The 22,081-nt window shown below is 50.2% G+C and overlaps 7 protein-coding genes and 1 non-coding gene across 8 annotated transcripts; 3 read left to right on the forward strand and 5 right to left on the reverse strand.

Moving 5' to 3' along the window:
* Positions 1-654: 654 nt before the first annotated feature.
* POX_f08457 (uncharacterized protein) lies at positions 655-1,521 on the reverse strand (the record flags this gene model as incomplete). Its single annotated transcript, XM_050117229.1, has 1 exon — positions 655-1,521. One exon carries the CDS (start codon positions 1,519-1,521, stop codon positions 655-657), a length of 867 nt encoding a protein of 288 aa, XP_049967368.1.
* Positions 1,522-2,189: 668 nt separating this feature from the next.
* POX_f08458 (uncharacterized protein) lies at positions 2,190-2,867 on the reverse strand (the record flags this gene model as incomplete). The annotated part of the gene is made up of 4 exons (XM_050117230.1): positions 2,190-2,396; positions 2,541-2,609; positions 2,676-2,740; positions 2,834-2,867. The coding sequence occupies 4 exons, from the start codon at positions 2,865-2,867 to the stop codon at positions 2,190-2,192; spliced, it is 375 nt and encodes a 124-aa protein (XP_049967369.1).
* A 743-nt stretch (positions 2,868-3,610) lies between these two features.
* On the reverse strand, positions 3,611-4,687 carry POX_f08459 (Pre-mRNA-splicing factor cwc15; the record flags this gene model as incomplete). The annotated part of the gene is made up of 7 exons (XM_050117231.1): positions 3,611-3,628; positions 3,689-3,724; positions 3,787-3,957; positions 4,030-4,399; positions 4,455-4,531; positions 4,596-4,618; positions 4,678-4,687. 7 exons carry the CDS (start codon positions 4,685-4,687, stop codon positions 3,611-3,613), a joined length of 705 nt encoding a protein of 234 aa, XP_049967370.1.
* Positions 4,688-4,824: 137 nt separating this feature from the next.
* On the forward strand, positions 4,825-5,952 carry POX_f08460 (Exosome complex component rrp45; the record flags this gene model as incomplete). Its single annotated transcript, XM_050117232.1, has 3 exons — positions 4,825-5,075; positions 5,168-5,287; positions 5,358-5,952. 3 exons carry the CDS (start codon positions 4,825-4,827, stop codon positions 5,950-5,952), a joined length of 966 nt encoding a protein of 321 aa, XP_049967371.1.
* A 1,693-nt stretch (positions 5,953-7,645) lies between these two features.
* POX_f08461 (putative phospholipid-transporting ATPase) lies at positions 7,646-11,803 on the forward strand (the record flags this gene model as incomplete). The annotated part of the gene is made up of 2 exons (XM_050117233.1): positions 7,646-10,885; positions 10,952-11,803. The coding sequence occupies 2 exons, from the start codon at positions 7,646-7,648 to the stop codon at positions 11,801-11,803; spliced, it is 4,092 nt and encodes a 1,363-aa protein (XP_049967372.1).
* An 818-nt stretch (positions 11,804-12,621) lies between these two features.
* On the forward strand, positions 12,622-12,703 carry POX_tR149. Its single transcript has one exon. It is a non-coding gene; the product is annotated as a tRNA-Arg (tRNA).
* Positions 12,704-13,450: 747 nt separating this feature from the next.
* On the reverse strand, positions 13,451-15,457 carry POX_f08462 (uncharacterized protein; the record flags this gene model as incomplete). Its single annotated transcript, XM_050117234.1, has 1 exon — positions 13,451-15,457. One exon carries the CDS (start codon positions 15,455-15,457, stop codon positions 13,451-13,453), a length of 2,007 nt encoding a protein of 668 aa, XP_049967373.1.
* Positions 15,458-15,918: 461 nt separating this feature from the next.
* POX_f08463 (High-affinity nickel transport protein nic1) lies at positions 15,919-17,643 on the reverse strand (the record flags this gene model as incomplete). The annotated part of the gene is made up of 6 exons (XM_050117235.1): positions 15,919-16,675; positions 16,734-17,012; positions 17,072-17,157; positions 17,231-17,303; positions 17,377-17,387; positions 17,452-17,643. 6 exons carry the CDS (start codon positions 17,641-17,643, stop codon positions 15,919-15,921), a joined length of 1,398 nt encoding a protein of 465 aa, XP_049967374.1.
* Between the last annotated feature and the right edge of the window lie 4,438 nt (positions 17,644-22,081).

The following is a 22,081-nucleotide window of genomic DNA, read 5'->3' on the forward strand; positions in this document are numbered from 1 at the left end:
GGTATTTCTTGGTCTAAAAGTGGTCGACCCTCAGGTTCACCTTGGATAGACCTGAGTCTTGGAAGATCTGTTTTCTCACTTCATTCGTGTTGGCGTTTCATTCAGCTTTGCAATATTTTGTCCACTTTTGATATTCGTTTTTTGGCTTGTTGAGTCATTCAGGAAGATATAGATGATTATACCGCGGATAGACGTCAAATCTGATTTATTTCATCGCCCCACTGCATCCACTTTTCCTTCAGCCGTCAGAACCCGCTCATCTACCCGCACGCCTGACGCTAGATGATCCGGCCCATCGGAGAGGCCCGTCTGTGGAAGCATCGGGGAAGCGCTTGTGAGCGAAGTGAGCGAGTCGTCATAACCAGAATGTGTAGTATCTTGACCAATCCTTCGTCTCATACGTCTTTGATCCGCTCTTTGGCCGATTGAGAAAAGAAAACATCCTTCAATAGGTGCCAACGGAAGCAATGTGGTGACTGAAAAAGTTGGTGGAAGGCTAGAAGTCCAACTTGCAACGCAAGACCTCCGCCGAAATACAATCCGTCTCAGACGAAGAATGGAATGGTGAGGAATGATCTGCTCTTCGCCATGATTGGATTCAATATCCATGCACACCACCAGCTACTTATCAAACGCCTCTTTGCTTCTCGACATTCAATCGACTCTCTCGTACCCGACCATCTGCACCTCCACATCTCCATCACGAATCCATTCTCCCGTCACTTCCTCTCCCACCCATTCAGACACCTCCGAAGAAGAGACACATCTCCAACCCTGATCCGTCCCCAATCCCTCAACGGGAAAGAAAGTATCACACTCATACCCCTCCGTATCCGCACCGTCCTGACCCTCAATTCGTCGCACAACATTCGTCAACACAATCCTCACAGGCCTCCTCCGCCCCTGTTGATCCACCGCTTCCATCCGAGAAGCCAATCCGTAAATCTCTGCTCCCCCAATCACATAGATTTTTCCCAATCGTCCTGCCTTTCCATAAAGCGCATCCAACTCCGATAACGCCGCGTCCAAGCTCGGCGCCACCAAGGCAGCGGTCTCTGGCTCGGGGGCGGGAGCCTCATTCGCAACCGCAGCTGCAACCGCGCCCGCAGCCTCGGCCTCGGCCTTGGCCTTGGCTTTGACTGTTTCAGCCATCTTGGCCTTGCGTGCCTCGAGATCTTTCATGACTTCATCGCGTACAGAGCCGGTGGTGTCTCGAGTCACGACCACACTGATTCGCTTGGCCAGGGGACGGAGGTGCTTGGGTACCGAGTAATAGGTTTTGCGACCCATGATGATAGCGTTGGTCGTGCCTCGAGCGGGCGCTCGCGAGGTGGCGCGCGCGAAGAAGGACATGTCGGTCTTGATGCGTGGCCAGGGCAGCGTTCCCTTCAGACCGATCCCGAGTCGTGTAGAGGCTTCATTGGGAGATGGTGAGGATGATGCGATGCGGACCGGAGTGGTGGCGACGATGAGAGTGAGTGGGAGGGTGTGGTGTATTTGGTGCGTTGTCGAGGGTGACATTGTGAAATGGATTTGTCTGGACTTGGATGGCTTTTCGGGGTTACAGCTTGATGGGTAAGGGGCTTGGAACTCTGAAGGGATGATCTTGATTTACTGCCGAGGCGACGAGACAAATCGTTTCAGATTGACGGTCCCGGGAATCAATACAGTAGTTGTAGTCGATGTGCGTCAAGATCAGCGTCGAGCTGCTAGACGCGCAAAGGTGGAGTTGCCAGACTTTGGGACGTGTTAAGCACACCGTCTTATCGCCTTATCGCGTTTTTTCTTGGGGGTTCCGCGGCGCAATGCAGAGCGTTCCGCAAACCCGCTCTCGGGTGACCTTCTCGAATCAATTTATGGAGCGCTGGATGATGAGTGCTGAACAATTCGCCGACTAGTATCATATACACAATGACTAGAAAATCAAGTAATCAATGAACAACCCCATGATTTAAAAGCACAATCTAGTTCCAAAAAAAATTCATTGGACGGGACAGCATGTGGATATTTTAAAATATCCACGGGTATCTTGAAAATGCGATTCAACCCGAAAAACAAAACGCCCAAGAGTAAACCCCAAAGTCCCGAAACGCCATCATATCCGTACCCCAGACGGGGGAAAAAACAATTGAAAATCCTAATGCAGCAATGCAGCATTGACCCCTCTCCCCTGCAGAAATGCCGCGCACTCATTTCTTTTCTTTCGTCTTTTCCTCGGGAACGAGCTTCGACAGCACGCCATCATCGACGGCCGTCTCAACCGCACGGACATCCTCCTCGAGCTTCTTGTTGCGCTCGCGGTCGTGCTCGTTCTCACCCAGCGTGTCGAGGTTGCCAAAGTACCACATTTCCTTCATGGTTCGAGTCATGCTGAGCAGATCCTCAGCAGCACGGACCTGGAGTCAGTACAGCATGGTCAGCAAACCGATAGACATGGTCAAGTGAGCTTAAGGTAGGTGAACACAGCTATAATATGATGATTATGATGATGATGATGCAGCATTCACCGGCAAGGTCTTTTAACGCAGTTGTATACTCACCAAGGCAGTGGACTCCACCTCCATCTGGTTCTCCTCCACGGCTGTAGCTGTGTGGCTGGTGTTCTCGGCCTACAGGGATTCCATCAGTAGCAGTTCCTGGATATGCCGAAGATGGATGATATAGCATATACTAACCGGAGCCAGAGCCAAGATATTCTCAAATCGCTGAACGAGCTGAGAGATATCCTGGTTCAGTCGCTCTGTCATAGAGAAGAGCAAGGTCAGCTCAATTCGAAGATATACCATAGCGTCTTGAGCTTTGACACGCCCTGAAGATAGTAAAAGTTACTGACCATGCAGTTGCTTCGTGGTTGTGGGGGGAGCCATCATGGAACGTGTTGGTATGTGTGAGCGGTCCTGTTTAGCAGGTTCTTTCTTTGCTGGAGAACGTTCAGAACTCTCAGCGGCTGGAAGGAATACAGGGACGATTCGATCCGCTCTTTTCAGATTAGAAGCTTGAGCTGGCGGGGTGGAAGGTGTTTTGGCCATAGTGACAGGCAGTTTCGAACGATAGAGCGGCGGTGAAGCGGGCGGTACAAAAGGCGGTGGGAAATAAGGATAATGGCTGGCAGCGATTGAAGGCGACCAAGGTCTAAGCTGCTGTGGAAAATGTTGAAGCTCCTAGGGCTTTCCAGAAGTGGACAACAACAAACAGAACAATCCAAAGGGTTTAACGATCATACAAATACAGACATCAAATACATGGCACTCCCAATCAGGTCTCGGACTCATGGTCTTGACGCCGAATTCATCAAGCACAGATGATCATCAAGTATTACAACGTCTAGGTCTGTTCTACAGTACACTGCTCATTGGAATCGTCGTTCACGTAGTTTGGATGGTGAAGGCAGTGAAATTCATAATTTGTGATAGACGTTGTTGACTATTGCCTAGGTCGTTTAGATCTGCCTCAAATTGACTGACTCTTTGCAGAGCTTAGCCATAGAGGGATGCTCCTACCCCCAGAAAACATGGTATCTCCCTTGACAAGATAATCAAAAAATCAACGCCACAGAGGACCCGGCTACTCCCAGGATATTATCGTGATATTGCTAATGGTTGAGCCAATTCTAACGAACATATTTTGACTAGAAATGGTCAGTTTGTCTCACATTTCCCGTTTTTATGGATACAGGTGAAGCACATACCATGAATCTTTTGTGAAAGTCGGAACGTAGCAGGTCCTGATTTGAGGGAGGAAAAGGTTAGTGTGACAGCTTCCTTGCGCGAGCTCATAACAACGTACATTGACAAACTCTTTCCCTTCCTTCTTCTCTGTACCCCGAGCTTGATTTTTGAAAACAACGTCATCATCCCACCGGCGCTTAAGGTTGAAGTCTTGAGAATTGAGAAGAGGATTCCCTCGAGCGATATCCACTTCCCGTTGCTCTTGCTCTTGTGCGGCTCGTTCTTGTTCCTTTGGGTCGGTTCAGTATGATTCACCAACAGGGGCTGGATAGAGGTTTTCACGCAGTTTGAAAAGACGTACCTCTTTTTCTTTTTGCGCTTGGCGTTCTTTTTTGATCTTCTCCAATTCTCGCATCAGCTCGGCTGCTTCGTCCTCATCATCGCTATCTTCCTCTTCACTACTGTCCTCCTCCGACCCGTCGGAATCCGCGTCAATATCTCGGGTCTCTTCCAATATGCGTCGTCGTTCAGCTTCTGGGTCTTCATCGAGCTCGCCGTCTGCGCTGGCAGGCGCACCCTCTAGGAAACGCTTGGGAGTTGCAGATTCTGTGGATGTAGCTTCCTCGACTGGTGTACCATTCTTCTTGGCAAAGTGCGCAGCTTCAGCCTTCAAGAGCTCGGCGCGCAGATCGCGAACTTCCTTATCAGCATCGCCACCTTGCCCGGGTTGTCTGAGAAGGAATGAGTGATTATGAAAACAAATCCTCTACCACAAGAGTACCTTACCGGACTTTTAAGAGGGTATGTGCGGGAAGTAGGCGCTGGTGATATGCTGGTCCCCGGAGGGCTTCCTTTCCTTGCGCCTAGGTAGATTATCATGTCAGTCAATATCCCATGGCAGACGTGCGGGAGGATTGTCGGTCGTACAGGATCAAAAGTAGGCCTATGAGCTGCAAATCATTAGCATGATAGCCTTGAAGATGATGCTTGAGTTCCACGCCAGACATACCTGTAGTCATCTTGGTGTTCGACTGTCGAAGGAAATGGTGTTGTTGCTTCAAGTCTGCTCATGCTCGCCGGCGTCTCATCTCCTACACGTCACCGCCTTCCTAAATACTCACTTTCCCACGCTCACCGCCCATGCAGAGAGCCCACCATGCGGCCAGCAGCGGCAAAACGGCCGAAGATAAGGCCGAATAATATTCTCGACGAAAGCTCTTCGGTACCAACTGGGGATCGCGCAATGTCAAAGGAAGCCCCCCTCTCAATCGCAGAGCGCGACTTCATTCTTGAAGCTCTGCGCCAGGATGCCCGTCTTGATGGCCGCACTGCGAACCAATTCCGTCCCTTGAAGATCTCATTCGGAGACGAGTACGGACATGTGAATTTGGAGCTTGGTAACACTAGGTATGAGAAATCGCAGTCATCCGTGGTCGCTGCCAACTGAGTTTTCTTTTCTTTTTTTCTTTTGCTTTCTTTTTTGCTCACCAAGACTTCAGTATCATTGTCCGGATTTCTGCCGAGGTCACCAAGCCTCGCGATGATCGCCCTTTCGATGGTCTGTTCAACATCAATCTGGAGCTCTCCGCGATGGGCTCTCCCGCCTGGGAAAATGGCCGGTGAGTGTTCCGGGCACCTCTCGCCCTTGCTTTGCTGCAAAGTTGCTAACCTGTCTGAATTTTCGTATAGCCCCAATGAGGTCGAATCTAACGTGACCTATGTCCTCGACAGTGTCATCCGTCACTCCAATGCCCTGGACACGGAGTCACTTTGCATCCTGAAAGGCGTGAGCTGCTGGAGTATCCGTGCTGATGTACATGTCGTCGCCTATGATGGTAACTTGACCGATGCGGCCTGTATCGCGGTCATGACTGGACTTCAACATTTCCGCCGTCCGGATGCCGTGGTGCGCGATGGTCAGGTCATTGTCTACGGTGTCGAGGAGCGAGTCCCCGTGGCGCTGAACATCACACACAAGCCGCTTTCGGTCACGTTCTTTGCCTTCAATGAGAGCCAGAACATCATCGTCGATGCGACATTGAAGGAAGAGCAGGCCTCTGAAGGCGAGCTGGTGATTGGCATGAACAACGGTGGCGAGATGTGCTTTATTAACAAGTTCGCCGGTGCGACCATCAATGCCAGGGAAATCGTGACGCGCACTGCCATTGCCCTGGAGAAGGTCAAGGAAGTTAATGCTCAGATCGATAAGGCAATGCAAGCCGATTTGGCCCTGCGGGCCAAGACGGGCATGGCTGAGGAATCTCGTGCTCAGAACGACCGTTGAATGCCGCCACGAAAAGATTTTTTGTTAATGTATCACTAGAGCCTTCATGACCCGGGACTGGAGTTTTTTCTACTGCATTTTATGGCTCCTACTTTTTTTTTCTTTTTCTTTTTTTTTGTCTGGCACGGATTACCCAAGACAGAATTGGAAGTGGTATCATTGGGTATTCGTACGGCAATCTTATAGGTGGTACGAAATCTGGTCACGAGTGAGTCACGAATGTTTCCATTCAGCTCAATTCAGAAACCTGCATTCAAGCCCATTTGATGAAGATTCGGCACCATGCGCAACCTCCTACTGGATGAATATCTACCTCTTTTAATCAAAGGTTCGATGATGTATCAATGCAAATATATTCTCTGCTAGCGCATGGATGGTCCAGGGATGGAGAGTGGTGGTGGAATCTTCGGCTCGGTCTTTGCTAGTATCTACCATGATCCATGCCATCGAGGTACCTAGGACCCCTGGATCGAGACTCGATAGATGAATAGGTCTAGATTGGATGTACGGATTCATGCAAAAGGGACTTGCGAAAGCTCGTTTCGGACCTGGTATTATATAAAAAACTTCGAGTCATCGTCTAGGTAGGCTAGGGCTGTCTTACCTAGCATTCAGTGGCTTCCATTTACACAACACGTTTCTGCTTCGATCAGATGGAGGTACTTTGACAAAAAAAACAGAATGAGGAGCACCAGACCGAGCTAGATCCCGGGATAAGTTCCAGAGAGCTCCTACAGTGGACGTCAGGTGCTTAGTAGGTATGCACCTACAGGTAGCCGTAGGTACGTCATCCGTTGAAATGGAATGGATCCCACACGGTGCCCGATGGGCTCAAGGTTCATGTCTAGATGTCAAGGTAAATTGTAACCTTCATACCTGAGGTAACAATCGTTCCTCTCCACAAATTATTCTGCGGTCTTTGACAAACCCCTCGTACCCAGACCCTTGTTTGTCACAAGATATCATTGATCTTCTAGGCGTCGTTGAGTGTTTTCATCTACCGGCGGAGTCTCACTGTCTCCGTCGAAGCGGCGCTACCACCTATATATAGCTGCCAAGTGAGACTCGCCTAAAAGTTCCACATCCAATCCTCATCCGCATACAATCCGTTTCTCAGAGCCTGCGCATGCCCAACGTATCAGACAATATCTCTATGCAAGTATGGATGAAAGTGAATACAGTATCTGGAAGCTAGTGATCAAACGCTGCCTCGGATAATACCCAGGACTGTTCCTTGACACCAAACACTCGGCCGTGTGCAAAAGAAGGGCATGAACGGATGTGCAGAGTTATGTTATTTACTTCCGTCACGATGTGTCTGGAAGGGACTTACCGCCCGCGCCAGAAAAGCGGGACGACGCGGCCTGACGGCAGTCAACCAACTGACTGACCCGAATTCGGTGGAGGCAGTGAGAGCCCCAAAGCTAACCAGACCTCCGACGGCTTGCCGCCTGCTAAGCCTCCTCACATCCGATTCTGGCCACCTTCCTCTCTGCGCAACCTTTTTTCGTTCTCTCCCCCCTCTTCTAGACGACCGTCCCTCCTGGTCTGGACCTCGCACTCCCCTCTCCCGCCAGTGTTGCCGGTGATCTCTGGCGCGACGATTCTGCCATCATAACTGCGATCCGCTCAATGCCTCAGGGGCATCATCTCCACTGCTCTCTCTGAGGCCGTCAGCTTTCCCCGCGGCAGCATGGCCAGCGGTAGGCCCCCTGGCTCCCACCATGTCCCTGGCGACGATGATCTTCTGTTGAGCTCGAGTCCCAGCCCGGGGCCGGTCTACAACACCGGTCAACCCCCGCCAGTTAGCGATGAGCATCTGCCGCAGTTCATCGATCAGCACAGCGCCCAGTCGCGTCCATCAATATCCAATGATCAATTTATCGGCGCTCAGGTGCAACCGCACGGTTCATACGCTTCCTCGACCCCAGCCAATGCGCCTCAGAGTCGGTTTCTTCAAGAGTCGCACGCGGCAGGATATCGATCCGAGTCACACTCGGATCTCGCCTATGGGCAGGAGCCGATCGACCGATACGACTCCAACCTGGACCGATATGACACCCACTATGACCATGCCAACTACCACGATGGTGAGAGCTATTACGACGATCCGTTCGAGCCGCAAATCCCCAGTGAAGGCCACGTGCGCAAGGCAAATGAACGCAATAGCATTATGGGCCTAGGGGGCGGCTTGATGGGGAAGGCCAAATACATGTTCGGCATGGGTCCACAGTATTCAGAAATGGATCTGCCGTTGACAGAGGCTGGCGCGAGACGAGCAACGGTGGATAGCACCGGACAACCCGCCGCTACCCCGAAAGCGCATAAAAAGACCGGCGCATCTGGCCTGGCGTCTCTGTTCGGGCGTCGCAAGGTCGACCCGGCCAGCCTGGGTCCCCGCATCATCCAGGTCAATAACGCGCCCGCAAATGCAGCACACAAGTTCATCAGCAATCATGTGTCGACCGCCAAGTACAACATTGCCACTTTTATCCCGAAATTCCTCTTCGAACAGTTCTCAAAATATGCCAATCTCTTCTTCCTCTTTACTGCCGTTCTGCAGCAGATCCCCAACGTTTCTCCAACCAACAGATATACAACGATCGCTCCCTTGGCTATTGTGTTGCTGGTGTCTGCCATCAAGGAGCTGGTCGAAGATTATAAGCGTCGGACGTCGGATAGAGGTTTGAACTATTCTAAAACGCAAGTCCTCAAGGGTTCCTCCTTCCACGAAACAAAATGGGTGGACGTGGCGGTGGGAGATGTGGTTCGAGTCGAGTCCGAACAGCCGTTCCCCGCTGATCTAGTGCTACTGGCCTCGTCCGAGCCCGAGGGTTTGTGCTATATTGAAACAGCCAACCTGGATGGGGAGACCAACTTGAAGATCAAGCAGGCCATTCCCGAGACAGCTCATCTCGTCAGCCCCAGCGATCTTAGTCGCCTGAGTGGGCGCGTCCGGTCCGAGCAACCCAACAGCAGTCTATACACGTACGAAGCAACGTTGACCATGAATGTCGGAGGCGGCGAAAAGGAACTTTCTCTGGCACCTGATCAGTTGTTGCTTCGAGGTGCAACCTTGCGAAATACTCCCTGGATCCATGGCATTGTTGTGTTTACTGGTCATGAGACGAAATTGATGCGAAACGCGACCGCCACGCCCATCAAGCGCACTGCCGTCGAGCGCATGGTGAACATTCAGATTCTCATGCTTGTCAGCATTCTCGTCGCACTGAGTGTTATCAGCTCTGTCGGAGATCTTGTCATTCGCCAAACAGCGTCCAACAAGCTTGCCTATCTCGACTACGGGTCCGTCAACCCAGTGAAGCAATTTTTCATGGATATTTTCACTTATTGGGTCTTGTACTCTAACCTGGTCCCCATTTCACTCTTCGTTACCATTGAGATTGTCAAATACTTCCAAGCGTTTCTCATCAATTCCGACTTGGACATGTATCACGTCGAAAAAAATACGCCGGCGACGTGTCGTACCTCATCGCTGGTGGAGGAGCTTGGCCAGATTGAGTACATCTTTTCCGACAAGACGGGTACGCTGACTTGCAACATGATGGAATTCAAGCAGTGCACGATTGCAGGCATTCAGTACGGAGACGATGTTCCGGAGGACCGCCGAGCCACCGCTGACGAAGATGGCGAGTACGGTATTCATGATTACAAGACTCTTCGCAAGAATTTGGTCTCTCATCCATCGCAGGGGGCTATCCAGCAATTCTTAACTCTCTTGGCAACCTGTCACACCGTCATCCCTGAATGGAAGGGAGACGATCCGTCGCAGATCAAATACCAGGCAGCTTCTCCAGATGAGGGGGCCTTGGTTGATGGAGCCGCCATGTTGGGATATCGCTTCACCAATCGCAGGCCGCGGTCAGTCATCTTCACGGCCAACGGGGTTGAGCAGGAGTATGAGTTGCTGGCTGTTTGCGAATTCAATTCGACCCGAAAGCGCATGTCGACCATCTTCCGTTGCCCCGATGGCAAGGTCCGCATTTACTGCAAGGGTGCTGATACGGTCATCTTGGAGCGTCTGCATCCTGACAACCCCACTGTTGAGGTCACCCTTCAACACCTTGAAGAGTATGCCTCAGAGGGCCTGCGGACTCTTTGCCTCGCCATGCGTGAAGTTCCCGAGGACGAGTACCAACGATGGAGCCAGATCTTCAACGCAGCAAACACCTTTGTCGGAGGAACCCGTGGCGACGAGCTTGACAAAGCAGCGGAGCTCATTGAAAAGGATTTTTATCTGCTAGGCGCCACCGCAATTGAAGACCGTCTGCAGGATGGCGTTCCAGACACCATTCACACTTTACAAACTGCTGGCATTAAGATTTGGGTCTTGACTGGTGATCGGCAGGAGACCGCCATCAACATTGGCATGTCCTGCAAGCTCATCTCAGAGGACATGACCCTTCTCATCATCAATGAGGAGAACGCCGAGGCCACCCGTGCGAACCTCCAATCCAAGATGGACGCTGTCAAAAGCCAAACCGCATCCGGGGATGTTGAGCCCCTGGCTTTGATCATTGATGGCAAGTCGTTGACGTTTGCGTTGGAGAAGGACATGGAGAAATTGTTCCTCGACCTTGCAGTCATGTGCAAGGCCGTGGTTTGCTGTCGTGTGTCTCCGCTGCAGAAAGCTCTGGTTGTGAAGCTAGTTAAGCGTCATCTGAAATCGCTGCTTTTGGCCATTGGCGACGGTGCCAATGATGTTTCCATGATCCAAGCTGCGCATGTTGGTGTGGGCATCAGCGGAATGGAGGGTCTTCAGGCTGCACGGTCGGCTGATGTGGCCATTGCTCAATTCCGATTCCTTCGAAAACTGTTACTGGTTCACGGTGCTTGGAGCTACTCCCGTATCAGCAGAGTCATTCTCTACTCTTTCTACAAAAACATTACCTTGTACATGACACAGTTTTGGGTAAGTCCTTTCCGGCGTCGAGGTCACATTGACGCTTTGATGATCAAGTCTAACGTCTCTTGCTAGTATTCTTTCCAAAACGCCTTTTCCGGTGAAGTCATTTACGAGTCTTGGACCCTGTCGTTTTACAACGTTTTGTTCACCGTACTTCCTCCCTTCGCTATGGGCATTTTCGATCAGTTTATCTCGGCTCGCTTGCTGGACCGTTATCCCCAACTTTATCAACTTGGGCAAAAAGGCGTCTTCTTCAAGAAACACAGCTTCTGGGCTTGGGTCCTCAACGGCTTCTTTCACTCCCTGCTCCTCTATCTGGTTTCCCAACTGATCTTCTTAGGGGATCTGCCGATGAGCAACGGTCAGGTTGCAGGCCACTGGGTCTGGGGCGAGGCTCTGTATACCGCTGTTCTTGCGACAGTTCTAGGCAAGGCTGCATTGATCTCGAACATCTGGACCAAGTACCACTTCATCGCCATTCCTGGATCGATGGTACTCTGGTTGGCTTTCCTCCCCGCCTATGGTTATGCAGCTCCTGCCGTTGGATTTTCCCGTGAATACTACGGCACCATCCCCTTCCTCTTCAAAACACCCGTCTTCTATCTTATGGCGATCGTTTTGCCATGCATCTGTCTCATGCGCGATTTCGCTTGGAAGTATGCCAAACGCATGTACTATCCACAGCACTATCACCACGTTCAGGAGATTCAGAAGTACAACGTGCAAGATTATCGTCCGCGCATGGAACAATTCCAAAAGGCCATTCGCAAAGTTCGCCAAGTTCAGCGTATGCGCAAGCAGCGTGGCTATGCATTTTCGCAAGCCGACGATGGCGGTCAAATGCGAGTTTTGAACGCCTATGATACCACTCAGGGCCGTGGACGTTACGGAGAGATGGCGAGCTCGAGGAATCCCGGGCAATGAACGTTGTCGGTCTGATTAATTCTCTTTTGTGGGAAGCTATTCTGTCGACATATTTCGTTCCCGTCCTTCTCTCTCTGACCTTGTTCCTCGCACGATAAGCCAGGAATTTAGGTGACGATATGTGACCTTTATTTTGTACTTCATTTCCTTCTCTGCCACTTTGTTCCCGTCTCAGTCTCTACATAGCCGTGCTATATGTGACTTGATCGTGGAGGCATATGACATACCCGACTATCTATTTTCCAAGCAATGATTCTTCCAAATGAAATGACCTAGATGAAAAAGGAATCCCGACGAAGTCCGCCGTACCTATCTACCAACAAAAAATTGAGGACTTTTCTCTGTACTGCTCTGGGCCTCAGACCGGTAGGTACCTCAGAGCGTGACAATATTTGAAGGTGGCTAGGGTGATAGATACCCTAGGAGTCTCGGAGGCCAATTTTTGGGGGCGCTCACTCGATCGTCGTATACATAGGTGTCACTTCATGTTGGACAATTATGTGTCTCTCCTAATCTCATTCTTGTGGATAGGTGCCTGGAAGCCTAAGAGATTCCATCTATCTCGATAGAATCTCTCATATGAGGGTCTTTACCATGACACATGGTGAGCTATCATCAAGAAGGGGGAACCAATATCTTCCGGTGCAGATTTGATCATTGATCAAAAGTGAAAGAGCCATATTGCGACATTTCAATTGAGGAATCGAAATTATGAAGGCGGTTTGTCACTGTGTTGTTGGGATAACCGATAACGGGAACTTGGGTCACTTTTTGTCATACGATTATATTACAACAGAATTTCAAATTAAGATAAGGTTGCAGCCGTGGCCTAGTCGTAAGGCGTCCGTCTCCTATTACAGGTTCAACGGAAGATCCCGGGTTCAAATCCCGGCGGTTGTGGTTCCTTTTTTAGCTCGACAATTTTTTGGCAATTCCAGGTTTTGCATTGTTTACATGCAGTCAGTACCTGAATAGCATTTTGTTTTTTTTTTCTTTTTTGAAAATGTGGTATATTGAGAGCGGAAAATGGTTATCAATTGGTTGGTCGGGTTTATTATTTAGATTGTATGAGGTTGTGGGAATTGTGAGGTTTTGTTTTGTTTTTTTCGTGTTCCAAACCTTTCTTGCTGGTTTGTTTCATCGTAGACATTCCACCCTGGAGTGCCAGTCAATATGTGGCTTATTCTTTCCTTCACGGGATTCAACTCCGTGTGGGAAATTCAGGAGACTTCTAAATCTGACCGTTGATGGGTATGACTTTATGCCGTTGAGCAATGATATTGTTATTAAATGAGAGTTGTGAATGAGTTTGACCGGCTTGGTTGAAAATAATGTTGTAAAAGTCAGTGTAGTCCGATGTGTTCGACGTCTTGATCCATCTTTGTTGTATCAACGGAGACGGTAGAGTGCATAGACGCATGATATTACGAAACAGACCTACTTCGCTCATGTTTTCGAAATTCGCATGTGGACGGCATAGATGATATGTGCTCAACGTAACTTCAAGCAGAAGTAAGTCGTAATACTGGTCCCAGACAATCGGACCTAAACCAATGATCGTGTCCGAAGCTCATGTTCTTCCTGAGTTCAAGGGCATGCAATATTGAGAAAGATGTGCAGTGTCTTGGTGGATGCGCAAATCTTCCCTCAGCGTGTACATCGCTCATGCGGAGGCCTCCATCCAATTCCCATGCGCTCCATCAGTAATCGCTCTCTTTCTTCCCAAGTTTCTCCTCCGTGTTCTAGATCAATCACTCGGCCTCCCGCGATACGCTCACGCACTCCACTCGAGTCGAACTTCCATCCATGAGCCTTTTTGACATAACGTCGGAGGTCGCGCTCGAAAGTGGTGTCGCCGGACCATCCCAATACAGCGCATCCGACGGTGTGCCAAGGTGAGATGATAATGTCAACGCGTCGGTGAGGATTTGGATTCTTCTTGAGCGTCTTGTCAAATTGTGGATCTTGCCAGACGACGAGGGCTTTGTCGAGAGAGTCAAGGTGTCTTCCGGGCTCGTCCCCACGGTAGGGAAGAGTTTGCTGTTCGCGATGCGAGGACGTCAAATGAAGAGACAAGGTGTGTGTGACATATTGCTCTGCTTCGAGACTAGTCACTATGTCGACGATGAGGCTGTCTGTGATATTTTCATCGCGATGTGTGACAATGACATCGACGTCGCCACTAGATTCTTTCCCCCGTCGGTATCCGCCTACGATGATACATTCAACTTTACCCTCTGCTTCTGGACGAATCCTGTTTGCATGCCGGCAGATAGTCTCCGCAATGGACTCAGATTCAAGACGAGACACTCCCTGAAGAAACTCATCAAAGAACTTGACTCCAATCTGCTGAGCACGGGTCAAACTGTTCCACCCGTTTTCCACAATGTCATCAAGATCTCGCCAACCTCGATGGTAGTAGAAGTCTCTTGCGGTCTTCACACCCACTCCCCATATCAAATTGAATTGATTCAACACCCGAAGCACGGGATCAGTCTCCAAAGTGTTTGCCGCACTGACATTTCCGTCCTCATCAGTATGATTACAACTTCCTCGCTGTTGGTACTCTGCGAACAAATTTGCGATCTTGGCTTCGCATCCTGGAAGAGTGAGAATTTCGCTTGGACGCTTGATGACGTACGGATATGCTGCAATGGCCGCGATGGAGGTACTATATGCGCGCACCCCGATTTCGTCCAAAGTCAGTTCCCTGATGCGGCGGATCTTCACGAGTTGAGAAATAAAGTCCTCGTTGGGCGGATGCAAGGGCGCAGAGCGCTGACATGCGTACGCAATGCCTTCACGGACCCAGTCAGGTTCTGGTGGTAGATCGGCGGTCTCGTCATGTTCTGACGTTGTTTGTCGGTATAGCGCTGGCGGATGACGCTGGCTAGCTTGTCCGTCCAGAGGCTCCCTGGGGCGTCGGAAGTGCGAGTGCTGAGAGGAGGTTGTAGATGACTGCGAAACGGCATCTTCTTTCGCACGTCGCAGAATTGCGCTCGTTGATCGCTGTTGAGATACTGCTGCTGCCAGAGTTGGGGATTGGGCAGAAACTGGCTTGGGGATCTTGCGCCCTCTGTACACTACAAATGAGTTCCAAGGGATGACGCTGCCAGCTGCGATTGACTGATCTAGCCATTCCAATGAGAGGAGAGCCACGCTTTTCTCAGGCCCGGGTCCCGCCGGATGTAGTACAAGGTGGCTCGCTGGGTCATGGAGACTATGTATTTCGTTCTCGTCAGATTCCGACTCGGTGCTAAGATCAACGACCTCAGCAGCTAAAGTGGATGTTGCAGAGGTCGGATCAATCTTTCTTCTTTTCAGTGCAGGCTTAACATCTGACTGAGATGGTGGTGAAAGGTGAACGGGGTCAGGGATTTCTTCAGTCCATAGGCCGCGGGAACGTAGCTCCAGCGCGCCTCGTTTCTTCTGTGATATCTTTCCCAGAATGACTTCGGCCTCTGATATGTCATAGGTCAGTGTGCCTCCGTTCCGCACCACTTTGTCTTCGATACCGTGAAGACGGTCCATTGGTAAGTGTGTCGGAAGTATAAAGATGGGTCCCTGGTCGGAGAATATTGTGGTTTGCGGGGCATCTGGGATTAGGCCGTCGGAGGGAGCTGAGCCCTTTGTCGCCAGATTCAAACCCGACATGCCTATTGTAATGAAAGCATACAAACCAGCACAGCAAAATACATGGAGATGATAAAAGGAGGATGATAAAAGACACCAAAAAGGTCCAGTATATGCAAAGTTAGGTTTCGTTTTGTATACGTGCGGGATCGTCGTGATCGACGCTGAAAACTCTCAAGAGTCAAAGGAGTGGATTTGATCGTTTTGATGGCGGTACACAGCAAATTGTTTTAAATTATCACACCAAGAGATCTGAGAGCAAAAAGCAGAGGTTGCGCAAGTAAATGGAGTCAGTTTGAGGGTGGTGGAAGCAAGTTGACCCGTACGTCATATGACGCGTGCCTGAGGCCACACTTTCAAATTGACGCTGCAAGAATTCCGCATCCAATTTCATCCCCAGTGATTCTGGCCAGTTTGTCGCCCGTAAAAGGGAGATGGACAGACTATCATGGATTGAACTGAGCAAACAATCCTCATCCAATTCAGACTATGTCATCCCCATCACGGTGTTGGTTGGTTTCCTTGACAGCTACTTGTGCTGCCGCACCCTTACCGTTGGTCTCATGTAATGATTGCCTGCCACGACCTCCAGTCTCGTGAACAAAGTATCCATCCACCTCACTGTCTGCGAGCACATCGGGACTCTCCACCTGGTCCTGGACGATTGGTTTCTTGTGGCGGCGTGCCATCCATCGTCTCCACGGCTTGTAAAGAACGACGCTCACCCCACCAAATATGATGAAGCAACCACAAATTGATCCACCGATCACGTCGTAGTAGTCGCCAGCGGTCTGTACACCATCCCAGAATTTGCCCTCTGCATTTGTCACATTCAAGATCATAGTCAGGAGCTGAATGACTCCAATAATTATGGCCACGATGACGGTGAGCGTGGTGAGGACGATAGAATAATACAAGAATGCGACAGGATCGCGGTGGTTGTTCCGAGACTGCGGCAGCTCATCCCCATCAATATCGGTAGAGACGTCTGAGATGGAATCGCTCTGTTTGGCAGGTAAGAAGTTCGCCGAAGGTTGAATATAGAGCGAGAACATGAGGGCGCCATCGATGGTGTCCAACAGACACATGCCCGCTGTGAACAGGGCCGGGAGAATCAAAATCACCCAAAAGGATGTGCCTTTGGTAGCCTCGACCGAGGAGATGCCAAGCAGCGCAATCTCGGATGAGGTATCAAACCCGAGCCCGAACAAGATGCCGAGTGGATACATCTTCCACGGTCTGAGGAGGGTGTGAGTACATGCTCTCGGTGTCCGGTGATTCGAATGATTGCACTCACCGATCAATTAATTTAAACATCTTCTTCAATACGGCAAAGAGAATGCCGCCGCCTTCAATTTTCCAAGCCTCATCCTCCTGACCGTCGGGCAAGGCAAAGACCTTTTTCATCTGCTTGATTAATTTATAGAGAATATAGGCATTCATAATCCCGAGCAAGATCAGAAATGCGGCACTGACGGAACTTCCAATAATGCCGCCTATCCTGCTGAAGCTGTCAAATTTGGAGGAAACGGCGGCCGCTGTGGCTGCGACCACAATTGAAGTAATGATAACGATCCTAGGGCAATTTAGTCTGCTGCTAATCAGCCCCCTAGAAAGGATGACAGTAGTGCTTACGTGGAGTGACCGAGCGAGAAAAACGTGCCCACTGTGACCGGCTTCTGTCCAGTCGCAAGCAGTCTTCGAGTCATCAAGTCGATCGCCTGACGAGTAACTTAGCTAGCCATTCAATCAAAAGCTCCCAACCCGAGGCGAAGAGGGGTGGTGTGAGCATACCGAGATATGGTCTGCATCAAAGGCGTGTCGAAGACCAAGAGTATATGCGAGGACTGCGGTGGAGACCAATTTCCTAAAAGGTCATGAGTTTGGGAACAAACGAGTACTATATGTGACCGTTTTCGCCAGATCACTGATCAACCTACGTATGGTAGCGCTGCCCGATTGTTAACCACGTACTTTGACCATTATCTGAAAAACTTGAATGCTCTCTTGCTTACCAGAACAATAGCGGCAGCAATCCAGACGATGATATTGATCAAAGCGACCAAGAGAATGATGCCAATGGCGCGCAGAGGAATCTTCCGAATTCCGGGCACACGTCGATGATGGCGCTCGGCCTTGTGGATGAGCGGCGTCAAGCTCCATTTGCGGCCGCTATCGCAGCGCTCGTCCTCTGGGCTCACCATCATCTTGTTAGACTGTTGCAGTGAGGGTCAACTTCGCCTCACCGTCGGCGTGAAAAGTGCGCGAGGCCGTAAATTTTGGAGGGGATTTCTGTTCACGCTGTGTTTTTTTCCAGTCTTGCTCGGTAGTGGCTCTGATTGATAGCAGGTGCCGCAGATAAGCTTAGTCCACAAGGTCCTCGAAAAGAATCCACAGGTACCGGTTGGGGAAATTCCACGTCTCTGTACACAGCCCGTGCCAGGTCTACTCGTTTATCTCTGCAGATGGGCTAGATGAAAAACTTATATCGCCATCATCATAATCAACATCGTGGGGACAGCAGGGGGAAAAAAAAGAAAGCAAACCTTTCTGCGTGCTGTCTTATCGCTGCCATGGCGCCAAGAGACCCAAGACCTCGTCGTCAGCCCCGCCGTTGCGTTCGAGGGCTGGGCGGGGTCGCGGAGACCACCGGCCGAGTTTGGGTCTGAACTCGAGCTGAATGCCTGATGGTTCAGTAAAACCGCGACGATGACATATTTAAATGTTATTTTATTTTTGGCTCATAGCAAAGGATGTTTGCCCAGTACCAAATACAAGAAGAAGTGTTTCCCTTTCCCCCCGCAACCTTCAGGCCATCCAGACTGTCTCTCCACGTTGTCCACACGCTCGCCGTGGACGATAATCACGTGATGTTACAATGGTGGGGGTAGCGGGACAAGCCGCGTGCAGCGGCAGAGTTTGATAGCGACGCAACGGGCTGCTGGACCAACAGATGACTCATGAAAGCCATTTCCGTGTGGTAATGAGGAAGATGGTCTCCTCCAGTTTTGCCGATCGTCTCTGCCTCTAAGCGAGATCTGGCATTGGTCTCGCGTGCAAGTCTCGGCCCAGACTCACCGAGGGCGGGACGGACTAAGCCGACTTGGGGTGGAAAAGTACCCGTCGATGAGGACGATCCGAGCGGAAACGGCCCAGCTTGCCGATGCCAAGGGGCTGAAGGGCAAAAGAAGGACATTCAAGGTTCACAGGAAGAGGCCGTGGTGATCGGACTGTTTTCCTATCAGCGGCCCCACTCAGAACCCAAGACCCTTCTGTTCCGACCTGACACGAGGAGCTCTGCCGACTCTTCTTTCACCTTCAGCTGCCGGGAATGAGGTTTTGTAGGCAGATGAATGAATCACGTGGCTCCAGCGGACAGGTCTGGACGAGGGCATCGGCTTTGACGTTGAAAAGTAGCACATGACTCACGCGTGATACCACCAGTCCAGTCCATCAACTGGACAATCTTGTGGCGAGCAAGATGCTCGTATTGCGAATGCCACCAGAGGTACAGCGGTCAATGTGGGTGGGGGGAGGTTTCTTTGGTCGCCATTGAAAGCTTGATCTTGCGCATGGATTCAATGGAGCTACTCAGGCTATTTCAATTGAACTTTGTTGGTACTCGTCATGCCGAGTGGCATTCGCCCATTGAACACATACTCTTACCGTCAAAAATTGCTGTTCTAGATGTAGTGTTCTGAACTGCCCTCTTTAGGGATGGACTAAGAACATCGACCACTTCCACCATAGCGAGGTGAGGATGAGAAGCCCCTTTTGCTGATGTCTCTGGCGTAGACAGGAATGAATGCCCATGTAAAAAAAATACCCCAGCTCTGTGATCTCTTCACTTTCAATCGGAGTGATATTTCTCGGTGAATGTCATCCGAATTGACCACAAAGCCAAAAGATGCCTGTCTACTAGAGTCCCTCAACCTAAAAGGTCGACCCGTCTATCACAAGACACACCCGGTCGAATATATCTTCCTTCTCGAGGCCACAAGTTTTGGACAGCGTCGTCGATTCCATGTCCAAATTCCCCGTTTTCTATCACCTCTAAACTGAACTGTCACAGCTCTAACTTCTAGGAGAATTGTTAATCTTGGGCAAGTCCCATATAGCACACAGTTTATTCAAAGGTGTCCTGGGGGAAGGAGGATCAAGGAAACCACAGATCTTGAAGGTGACCTTGACTGATTCAAGAGAGGTTGATAGCCCACTTTTAGAGTAGTTGAGCATCTGCTTAACCCCTCTAAGAGCTATTCGAGTGTAACCTCGGAAGGAGCGAGCATGGATACCGGGCAGCGTGGATCGAAGTGCCTAGCACGATTGCGGCGATTGTAGACTTTTGATCTCACTCCTGCTTTTTGTTCAGTGACTTGGATATAGGAAAGACATATAGCTCGTCGAAGAAGGGGGGGGGAGGGGGCGAAGTGTCTCAAAAATGGATCAACGAGCCCCACTCAAGCAGAGGCCAACCATCTCGGATGATGCACATGATAGAGAATAGAGAGAATCTCTGCCCACGTGGCATGCACCTGATTGTTGCGATAGCGCCTGCGACCTGTGGACATCGCATCTCGCTCCCGTTGGCCGGTATCGCGTGATCTGATCTCTTAGTTTGAAGAGCCGTAACCAAACTACCCACATGATCGGGTGACCTTTCAGATCGAGATACAAACTTGGTATTAAGCTTGGAGAAAAGAGGGAACTTGAGGCCCACCACGAGATGGCCAGATGCCCTCCTCCCTGTAGCCACAGGAGCTCGAATATAAAATTGATCGATGACTTGGTCGTGAGGATGATTCTGAATTGCAGTGCCGGTGGACACAGGCATTCCAAGGTCCTTCATCCGGGCTACATCTGACCCGACTGTGTGATACATGACAAGCAAAACAACAAGTCCCCTCTCGGCGTGTCTTGCTAAACTTGAAATAAAATTCCAGGCGCATTCCCATTGTGGATTGTTGTAGTGATTCTTACCAACCCATGGCCCATAAGGTTTGGACCCTTTTTGGGTGTTTTTTTTTTCCTCCCTTACTAGTATTACAAACTTAGGGTTTCGGGACGAGCCACCCAGACTTGAGTGTTTCCCACCGAAACCGAAAGGATCAAACTTTAATTGCTTGTGTCAGCTTGAATGTTGTCATGCTGGACCCTTCAATTTTTCCATCGATTGGTCTTGATGAACCGGGTCAGTCAATTCCCCTGAACCAAGACAGAGCCAACAGCGGCACCGCTCCAAGTCGACGGGACCAAATCTCCACTCTGAACCGACATCGAGGGTTCGCAAAGAGAGTCATGCGATCTCGGTGAACTCTTGACTTTTTGCCTTATGCCCTATGCTCAATTCCCCGAGACTCTCTTAGACTGGATGAGGCTAGCCCACATGCAGGAAGTGCTGTGTACTCTTCGGTATGCCGAGCCGCCCCCTTCCCTTCGGCCCGGTGGTAGCTTTGAGTCCCTTTCCTGGTGCGGAGATCAGAGAAAGGGGTTCGCCCGATAAATACAGTCTAGTCTATTCCGAATTCCCGACTTGATGAGTGAGTTCAGACGTCAAGGTTTTGGGTTGGTTCTTGTGGAGGACGTTTAGCTTTTTACCCTTTCTACAGTAGCAATATGCTTGTCGCCGAAGAATCCCCGATGTGTTGGCTGGTGCTAAAGAGGGTTAGACCCAGGGGTTGGCCTCGTGGTAGTAGTGTTTAATTTTGGGAAGTGTGTTTTCTAAGCATGATATTTGATGGGGAAGTCAGAGGCACGAGTAGAGTAATGTTTGCTAATGGCGACGGTCTGAATAGCAAAAACTTGACAATGATGGACCATGCATTACATAAACTTAGTGACTCTGATTGACTGTCCAAGGGTCTAGCCAGATCGAAGAGTGAGAACCTACGAGATGAGTTTGAAAGCAAAGCCCAAAAAGTAACAAGGCGATAAGATATTTACCTACTGTAGAACAGATGCTTTTTCTTGTTTTATACACAAAAATAAAAAGAAAAAGAAAAAAAGAAGGGTGTGAAATTGTGATCGTCCGCTAGTTGCCCGATCGCCACTCAGTGGGTCTCTGACTCGTCCATGGAGATATTCCGAAACATGACTGACTAATTTGAATGGTAGATGATCCAATCGCAGGTGAGAGAGAGAGAGAGAGAGAAACTAGTCGATCCTCCCGCCTTGGTCGTTCCCCCATTTCCACAAACTTATCACAGTGGCCGCCGCATCATTGAGTGTACTTCACAGGGTCTTTTATCCATGGCAACTTGGAATGTATCGGACACACGATTGTGAATCTCTTCCCCCCAGATACCGGATGTATTCATCAGCAAGGATCCCAGATAAGTCTGGAAAGGGGGGGAGGGGTGTGTCGAGACCTTAAGTCCTTTTGGCCAAAAACGAACCTGCCCCACTATGACTGTCAACGAACGGCTCGGGCGCCGACCACGAAAAGTCAAAATGGATAGAGCAATTCGTAGTGTGCGGACTATGTCCAGATCCTGAATTTTACGTACGCTGTGCAGTCAATTAGTGTACCCCATTACACATAAGCGGTTTGGCCCACACAGCCCACAATTGGAAGAGCGCCCAGCTCCTCTGGTGTCTGGCTCACCAGAGACAATCGCTGATCATTTGGGACATTGGGATTGTCTC

This window comes from Penicillium oxalicum, chromosome VI, assembly GCF_001723175.1.
Source record: "Penicillium oxalicum strain HP7-1 chromosome VI, whole genome shotgun sequence".
NCBI classification, from domain to species: Eukaryota; Fungi; Ascomycota; class Eurotiomycetes; order Eurotiales; family Aspergillaceae; genus Penicillium; species Penicillium oxalicum.